Here is a 9,612-nt window from a genome sequence, read left to right as displayed (position 1 = left end):
AAATTAATAATGAATCAGAATCCCTTAGCATCGTGATGTCCATGTCATAAAATGAAAAAAAAAAGATAGAGAGAAAAGTTTAACCATATCTTTTTGTGACTCTTGTTTATGGGATTGTTGTGGCTGCCAGGCTGTCTTTTTTTTTTCCTTTTTCTTTCTTTTTTTATTTTTATTTGTATATTTCATGACATTTGCCCTGGTGACAGTCTACCAAAGGACCCTCCGCAGTGCATCTGGGACCACGTGTCTCACTCTGCATTTGTCTGTATCCTTAGGAAGGATGGAATTTGGGATGGTGACTTCAGAGTGGTCCACGGGGTGGGGGGGCACTTAGTGGGCAGAATAGCTGAGCCCTTGCCCACCCTGGTGACAGAGAAGTCACTTAATGCAGCTTGTGGGTGGGTCCAAGCCGGGTGTGCATTCTTCCCATTTTGGAAAAGAAAGAAAACTCAGCGGTACCTAAATATCTGCAAGGCGATTTTCAATTTTCCTTTTTTTTTTCCTTTTTAAACTTTTTGTGGTTTTTTTTCTTTCCCCCAAAGTATTGTTTGTTCCCCTCCCTCAAATTTCTCTCTTATGAGCGGCGATTCTCCAAAATTTCATTTGATCCTGACTTGTTGCTGTCGCGTGGCCGTGCTGCGGGTGTTGGAGATGCGGTGGTGGCAGCTCTACCCAAAGGGGAAGGGGCGCTCCCATCAAAATTTGAGGAGAAGGTGTAAGACCAGAAGGGGGAGGAGCCAAACACAGCTTGCCCTCCGTGATGTCCCATTGCTAACCTCGCTGACTGCACCAGGGCCTGTGGAGAGAACACATGGATGGTGAGCTGCTGGCTGTGGAATGGTTGAAGCATTCTCGAGTGGCCTCGAGTGATGACATCAGACTTGCCTCTGACAAGACATCCATACGCAGAGCATCTGGTGCCCCAGCTCCAGCCCTTTCTCCTGCTCCATGCATATGCGCTAGGCCCATGGAGAGACCTCTCTTGCAAATAGAGAACAGAAGGCTCAGTTCAAGTGTCCTGGTGACCATTACTTAACATGCTCAGGCTCTGGTTCAGGGTCAAGTTCAAGAAAGAATTTATTCAATAAAGTTCAATAGAGTTCAATACAGCATGCCCCTTGTGTTGTTTGCCTCAACCCCTGTTCCCTCTGAGATCTGTCTGCCTTGGCTATTTTCTGAACCCTCCAACTGCTCGGCCTGTTGTTCAGGGAAGGATTTGTTGGGGCATTATGATCTATCTCCAAACTGCTACTGCTACTGCTGCTGCTGCTGCTCTGTCAAACACAGAGGCCATCCTGCCAATCACTGAATCTCAGGGCAGGCGCTGGTTCCACCTGGAGTACTTGGCCTCTTCCTCATCTGGGCAAGGTAACAGCAGATCTGGTTCACGTGTATACTTGAAAGGCTCAAAACCAGCCCTTATAGGGTTCACAGGAGACTAAGTAAGGAAATGGAGCCCACCTGCGGAGTGATTGTATCTAGGGGATAAACATGGGCTGTGTGCAGACCCTGCCTTGGTGTGAGTCTGTGGGGGAGGGGACATGGTGGAAAAATGGTCCTACAAGGCATAAAGCCTGCAGATGCTCTTTGACATGGAGCTGAACACAGGAAGTAGGAGAATTGCAAGATTACAGAAGCTTCCCTAGTCTTAAATACCATCGCTTACAACGGCCCTTATGGCTATAAAAATGTAGTGGTGAATCCTGAACCATACCTAGGTTTGGATTTCCAGATGGATTTGGTATCAAAACAATAGCACACTTTATCCACTGAACCTATCCTGTTGGCTACCGTTGCACTGAATTTAATGAAGGTGCTTAAAGCTGGTGGTTACATTTTAAGTCTTCATGGGGAGGGGAACAAGGAACAGAGCGAGAGCCTGTTTTCCTGGTTGGAGGCTCATTATTGGAGTCACTTGTGGTTAAATCAGATCAAAACTCAAGCTGTGTTTCTTCATTCCACATAGGATTACCCTGTCCATTCCTGGGACTTAGCCCTTTGAGGTAAATCTTTGGTATTGGGTCAGTGGGTAAATACCACTCCCCAAGTCTGACTGCAATAACCCATCCAAACTCATGTCTGCCTGGTATCTGTCTCACAGGATTCTCAAGGTCAAAACCACCTGGTCCCACCCCAAGACCCCAGGGAATGCTGTCCTGCTTTGTGCCCTGCAGGACAATGAACTGTGTGGATAACATAAAGCTGATGGAGTCCTTACAGACACAAGTAACAAAGGAGCATGTTTGAAAGTCCTGAGGATTTACACTTCAACTGCTTTTCACCTGGGATTTTTCAATAATTGGTTATATCTTGTACAATTTAATCTTTATGTTTCTATACAATTCACCACTCAGAGCTCCACTCACCCCAAACTCTGCTTGAACTCAAAGGAGACATAATAGTCCCCAGCACCTTCCAGAGTGACAGATTGCTTCTGTCCTTTGAGGAAGTCCTTCCCTTGTGAGATGCTCCAAGGTCTTCCCATCAAGACCCTGTTGGTGCCTAAGGTTGAAGACTCTCAGTCCTGTGTCTTCCCCACACAAAGTTAGTGATCATAGTCTATTCTCTCTTGTGTGCAGTGCCCAGAACTATTCTCAATGTACCCTGCACACGTGGTGTCTGTGTTCCTAGCAGGACAGAGATCTAAGGACACACAGATCCTTCTCTTGCTGTATCCCCTCACCCCATAGCTACTTCTCTTCAGAGCACGCCCACACTCAACTTTGAATCACACTCTACTGATACCATTCCAGTTCACATCTCCCTCTCCTCCCCAGCTTCCTGCCATGGCCAAGACAAGGCCTGATGTTAAGAGATATGAAGAACCATCTCCAAAAACCCAAGAGTGATTTGATATGCCCTCTTTCTCTTCTCCATTCCCTCCTTTCAAGGCCAACCAGAAGGAGAGCTATGAGCCAGGTGTATGGCCCAGTAAGGGTTGACTGGATTGCTATCTAAAAAGAAGGGATGAATGCCTTGTTTCCAGTCTGAGACTCTACAGCTCAGGAAGTGACTGAGTTGGCAAATGGCCCTACTTGGCATGTTGCAATGGAGAACTGAGCTGGCAAAGGGCTCCCAGTGGCATATCACAATGTCCTGGTGGCTCTTGGCTCTTACTTGGTCATATCACTATACCCCTCAGGAGCCTTTGTAGGTCTGTTTGGAGAGTATCGCTGGGAGTCTGTAGGCACAGATCCTAATTACACTGTGAGAAAACTCTCCTTCCAGAGCATGAAGAAAGCCACAATTGTCTGAGTATATGGACTTGCTTATTTGCGCCACTGTCTAGGAAAGGCTTCTGGAGCCTCTGTTGCTCCTACTGAGACCCAGGGGAAGCTGGTACTCACTGTGCATGGTACAATACAGTCTGTCTTCACCTCTACCCACACACGGACTCCCTTACCTCTCCCCATTGCCCAATCTTTCTGCATGTCCAGAAAGCCTGGCCTGGGCAGAGCTGAACAGATGAAGCAGGAGCAGAGACAGTGGTGTGGTAGTTACCACCCCCTTCCCTACATACACACCCAGAGAAGATAAATCAGCAATGTCATATCTTCCCATTCACAGAGCTTACCCATTCACAAGGTAAGTTGTCCTTAGTTGCCTTACCCCACGTATTATTTGTCAGGCACATCCCAGGGTGATATTTCTACAATTCCAAATTCTTCACACTGTGAATCAGAGCCCTCTAGCAATAACAGAAGTGCCTGCCTTCTTGGCAGAGCATGCATCACATCTTGTGAACTGCCTGCTGTTGGGATCCCTCAGGTTCTCCTCCTGCCCAGTATCCTTGGGTGTGTCTTGCTCTGTGCACAGGACACACAAACCAGTATCCTCTACTCATATTCACTTTCCTTCCCACCCTCATACTGTCATCTAACTCATTCTCTGTTCCAGTTTCTGTTCTGGTCTTCAATAATCTCCTTGAGGGAAAAAAATATCCAAACAAATAACAACAGAAAAAAAATCCTACCTCCTCTTTTACCTGTTTCTTTTCCCACACACCCTTCTTCCTCTCTCTAATCCTATTCAACAGAAATTAGGAAATTTCTGGCACTGAATGAATATCTGCACAGAAGCAAATCCATGAGGACCGGGAAGTCAGATGAATTGCCTGAAATTGGGGAAATGAACCTATCGCAGAGCCCAATGGCACTGAGAAACTGAGGGTGGAAACTGAATGTCAAAGTGCCCAAGTGGCTTGCCCAGGGTCCCTTGGCTTCTCTCTCCAAAACATTTCTCTCTAGCTTACAGCTGCTGCTTTATGAACTCGTGCATCACTATGAAGAGTGGAAAGGGTCCCCCATCCTTGCCCCACCACATCTGGGCACAATCACAGTCACGCAGCTGACCTCCCTAACAATCAATGATATACAGGAGACACTATGGGATAAGGATCCTTTGGCCAGGCAGGCATGGATCACAGTATGCCAAGAGTAAGTCCCTCTCAGAGCCACAGTGACAGGGTGACCCATCTTTCTGGTGACACAGCCACCCAGATGAGGCCTCTGTCCTTCACCCTCATTGGATGCCTTTATTTCTTCTGTCTCATTAGGGAGCTCTGGAGGCTTAAAGAGACTAATTACCAGGACATTTAGGGTCTCAGAGAACTGTGATGAGTGTCAATTATCCATCGGAAACATCTGGCAAGAATGAAAGCCTCAAATAAGACCCATTTTATTCCTGGTCAAGTGACTCACCCAAGAACCTCCCCCTTCCTCCCATTTCCCCTCCCACCCATCACTTCCCTTCCAACTCCAAGTTAGAGAGAGAAAGAGACTGGGGGTTGGGGGAAGCAAAGGGCACATGCAAGCCCAAGGTCTAAGATGATCATTGCATTAGAGTATCTGTATGTAAGAAGAGAGACAGGCCTGGTGAGGAGAAGCCCAGAGCCCAAGCTATTATAGGCACTGGCAGGTGCTCATTAGTGCCATTAGCAAAGATGAGTTAGACATTGCACAAGTAGAAGCTATCCAGGGAGGAAGTGATGTCCTCAGAAGATGGGTTAATCTAAATAATCCTTGAGATGTTCAAGGTCAGGCAGAGAGGTGGGGAAGAGAAAGGTCCCTCTGGGTTGCTTCCTAAAAACAGTTTAGGAAAGGAAGTCTTCTTGGAAGAAGATGAAGGCTTTTACTCACCCCACCCCAACCCAACCATGGCAGCAGCTACCTGAAAAAATAAATATACCAACCTTTCCAAGGGGTCATGGCTGTAGTTTTCACTTCTAAAAGAAATTAAAAACAAGCCACTGTTAAAGTAGAAAGCAGTCAAGATTACTTGCTTTGCAGTCAGATGATTTTAGGAAATGAATGAGCTCCTGGCCTAAGAGTTCCCCCAGGCCTCTCATGCCTGCCTCTGGTTGTCCTGACCAAAGCGTAGAACTCATAGTGAATATCCAGGGCAGCTACAATAAATTGGAGGCCAAGCTAGGGTGTGAATAATAGAGTTGACCACAGACTGAATCCAAGCTAAAATATCTACATAGCATTAACAGAAGTTGGCCTAGACCTTCGGAGCACAAGGTATCAAGAAAATGCCCATTTTTAGAGAAAGCTTTCTTTCTGTGGTCACCAGATTATCCTTGAATTCATTGAAGTCTGAATACTCCAAGTATTAAGTTGGCTACCACAACTGGATTTATACCACAAGCATTTGAATGCCAGTACATGCCAGGTTGAAATGGTAAGTTTGACTTACCATTTAAGAAACACTGATGAGTTTTTCTCTGCCTTTTCCTTTTCCTACTAGCATATCCAATACAAATGCCCAGACGTTAGTCTTTCCTTGTGAAAAAGGCCCACTTCAATAGGTTTAAGAGCTAGAGGGGAAAACACAGATACTCCATCTTTTCTGTAGATAGCAAATATCTTGTTTGGCCTGAGTTTTGTCTGACTTGAGTTTGTGATGATATCTACCTTGCACTTTACTATTTTGCCAAAGGCCTCTGCAGTTGCTCACTAGAGAAATGACATTAAAGCTTTTTTTTTTGTACTGAAGTGGAATCATGGGGATCTGTGTGTAAGTTCTTCACCTACAGAAAGGTAATTTAGATAAAAATGCATCCTAAATGCAACTCTGCTGTATACCTAGAATCTAATGAATACATACATTCCTGTACATTCAAACTCTACATCTGTTCTTTAAAGCCATTCACAATATGATATCCTCTTCATTTGAGTGGACATAAGCAATGTGGAGAGACCATTGTAAGGATGTAAAGATAATAAGAGGTGATCAATGGTCAGATGTTTTGCCATTGAAGGAAGATATTATGTAAAGCCAGAATGGTAGAAAAAAGCCAGTTGTGATGTTATAGTGGGCAAGGATAGTCCCTTAGGATGTTAACTGAATCCTCAGAACCAGCCAAGAAGTTAAGGAGGAGCTGATTCATGAGTGTTCCTCTGCCCACATATCAGGCAACTGGAAAGTGAAAGGGCATCTTGAGAGAGACTTGAAGCAATGAGGCATTCTCAGAACGTTTGTCCCCAAACCACAAGCAAGTGAAAGTAAAGCTATTGGGGGAAAGATCCTATAACAATGAGAGTGTTCATTCATAAGGACAGCAGCAGGGTTCCATTTGTACTTCAGACTCTCAGAAAAAGGCAAAAGTTAATGGCACAAGTTCCTGCTTCTAGGTACCAGAAGAAATTTTTATATCGCAAAAATCTGAAAACAGCTGGACCTTGATTGTTCCTATCTAGCTTTTCCCCAGTCTCCAAAACAAGCTACTTGAAAGCATCCACAAAGGAAAAGAACAACTTGACACTTTTTTCATGACTTTAGCTAAAGCTTATCCTTAGGCTTTTCCAGGTAGCAGTGTTTCAGCTCTTCCAAGTAACAGAGAGTTTTATTGCCTTCACTTATCACACAAGACAGACAAATGAAGGCAAGATGTTCCTCCCATGCATTCTAAACCTTCATGCTGCATACCAATCCTTTCCCTTTGCTCTGGCATTGAAAAGAGATGTGCGCATGCTGACATCATCCTCTCCATCATGATGACATGCTGTCATTGGGTAGAGCCTCCAGAAGAATAAACATTATGTGAGCACCCAAAACCAGTAGTAGCCAGAAGCTCAAATCTTTGAGTGACATCTTGGTTGACAAGAAAAGAAAATTCTAAACATTTGACTATTTTTCCTTCAGTAGGAAGGACTTTGACTGAAATTTAACTGATCTCTTAGTGATAGATTAACAATAAGCCAGACAGAGTAGAGAAAAGATGGTCAGGAGAAAGAAAAAATTAAGGAGAGGATCATAAAAAGAAAGGGGGAAGGGAGAAAGAAAGTAAGAGGAGAGACAAAAGCGGGGGAAAGCAGGAGGAAGGAAGGGAAGGAGGAAGGATGTATGTTTGTATGGAAGGAGAGTAGGAAGGAAGGAAGGAAGGGAAGAAGGGAGGGAGGAAGGATAGATGTATGGAAGGAAAAATAAGGGAAGGGAAGGAGAGAGGAAGGAAGGAAAAAAGGAAGAAATGAAGGGAAAAGGGCAGGAAGGAGGAAGGACAGATGGAAAGAAGATAAGAGGAAGAAAGGAAAGAAAGTAAAAAGGAAGGTGAATGGGAGGAAGAAAGGATAGGAAGGGAAAATTATAAAAAGCAATGAAAACAAAAGGGTAAAAGAATCCCATATGCAGCATCCAAAGTCTCAACTCAGTTAAGTCTTTGCTGAATCAAGAAGTGATCATTATTTTTAAGCAAAAACAACACTCCTCCTAGCTGAATCCAATCCAGTCAGCTGGGACTGCTATTTAATTCTACTAGGCAGAGGAGAACCGAGTCAGGATGACTATTCTATTCTCCTAGAAAAAGAGGGGGATATTTCTTTGCATGGTTTGGCAAACATGCTTGCTATAGAAATGCTAACTCTGGATGACTTGATGACTGGCCTAATTAACTATTTTTAATCCTCTGTAGAAGGAACTGATCATCTTTTCAGCCATAGTTGCTTCTCTCTGATACCAAGATTCTACTTTAGCTCTCCATTCTTTAATAAATTGGTTTGATGGTCACTGTGAAGCTCACAGGCATTAATCAGCTAACCTTTCCTAGCTTACTGATAACATCAAACCTGACTTAATGCATAGAGGAAAAAAGACAAAGGACCATTGGATGGGAAATAAGCAGTTTGGGAGCTATAAAGCTGACTGCATGGGCAATACACACACTTGTCAGTGTGGAAAGTTCTTAAGAGATGGCGACACAGCCCTGAGTCCTTATTTATCATTGCGTATGTCCAGTGCTTCCAAATATTAATATGGGAAGGTGACATGCAATCTGTAGTGTTTGCAAAAGAGAAGCAGAGAAATACTTCAAGGGTGGCAAAAAAAATGCTGAGGATGAACAAAATGCTCTTATCGAAATCCTTCTACTCCATCCCAATATTGGGGAGAAAATAGCTTTGAACTTCTCTGTAAGCCGAAGGTTCTCTGTCAGTGTAAAGGAAGCCACATATTCACATGAATCTTCCTTGTATTTCCAAGATAAAGATGAGCATAATTTGGAAGTACTCCCTGGGAAAACAGGTGGCTCCCTGCTCTTCTGTAATATAACATAGGTAAGAAGGAAACAAAAATAGATGAACAAGGTAAATGTGTTCAGGTACTTAGTCTATCTCCTCTAAAGAAATCCCAGTCGTATGGACAAGTCCAGTCACTATCCTACAGACTGCATGCATCCAACTCTAGAACTTTCCAGGTGTCTACAACTTCTGCTCTGACCCTTTTTTTTTATACGTAGAAGGGTAAAGGGTTGGGCATATCCAGGAGATCAGAATGGAAAGTTGGCAGAGACATCCTTCTACCCTAGTTATTAGTTCACACAAAGGGCAGTAAGGTAGGCCTAGCTCTGTCTCAGCAGGTGCAGCCTTGTTATCCTGTCTCAGGCTAACAGTTCTATGTTCGTTTATGTTCATTCTTAAGTTTGCTAATAGCTTTGATGTGGGATGGCACTCTTTCATCAGATGAGCACACCTCAGCTAATTCTCAGCCTGTTTCAAACTGCTACCTGATCTGGGTATAGGTTTACATGACTGTAATCACAGCACTCAGGAGGCTGAGATAGGAAAATGTCATGCTCTAATTTGGCCTGAGACTGTCTAACAACACCCAAACAAGCAAACAGATATTGAAAAATCTATTACTGTGTTTCAAATATTCCTTTTTTTGTTTTTTTACAATAAAGTACTAAGCGGTAAGAATTGGCTTACTCACTTCTAAAAGTTCTTTTATACCGTAGAATGTGTCTTAACTCTAGTCTGTAATGTCTCTTCAGTCATTTGTGTTGTTATTTTCCTAGTGTCATTATTTTAGCTCTATAAACATGTCTCACAATAAGGGATCAGAAACCTAAGTTGAGTCAAAAGTTGAATCTATAATGCACATCAGGGAAAGGGAAGGGGAACATTACGGAGTTGTGGGATCCAGGGGAGGGGAGAGAAAACATAAAAGCAAGCGGGGATACTGACCTTGCAACAAAGTTGAGCTTGTGGGCTCATTTAGTTCTAAATCAGGTGAGGGACATACAGGAGAGAAAAATGAGAACAAACACATATATTATATACAGTTGCTATATATTTGTCATATATAGTTTGTATACTGCCGTTTACAAGTATTTCT

At 43.6% G+C, this 9,612-nt stretch overlaps 1 protein-coding gene across 4 annotated transcripts in view; it reads right to left on the bottom strand.

Moving 5' to 3' along the window:
* Positions 1 to 234: 234 nt before the first annotated feature.
* Positions 235 to 9,612, bottom strand: part of Ntm (neurotrimin) — a 1,030,143-nt gene continuing 1,020,765 nt past the window's right edge. The window contains exons 8-9 of one of the 4 annotated variants that reach the window (XM_013009574.1): positions 5,192 to 5,224; positions 554 to 796 (exon numbers count right to left, since the gene is read on the bottom strand). In XM_013009574.1, the coding sequence (XP_012865028.1) occupies positions 696 to 796; positions 5,192 to 5,224 (134 nt within the window). In that variant the 3' untranslated portion in view covers positions 554 to 695. Of the gene's footprint in view, positions 797 to 5,191; positions 5,225 to 9,612 lie in introns of all 4 variants that reach the window. The other 3 variants (XM_013009572.1, XM_013009575.1, XM_013009576.1) reach the window with 3 other exon arrangements.

The sequence above is a fragment of the Dipodomys ordii genome, unplaced genomic scaffold (genome assembly GCF_000151885.1).
Source record: "Dipodomys ordii isolate 6190 unplaced genomic scaffold, Dord_2.0 Scaffold10, whole genome shotgun sequence".
Taxonomy (NCBI): Eukaryota; Metazoa; Chordata; class Mammalia; order Rodentia; family Heteromyidae; genus Dipodomys; species Dipodomys ordii.
This window is presented reverse-complemented; position numbering and strand designations above follow the sequence as displayed.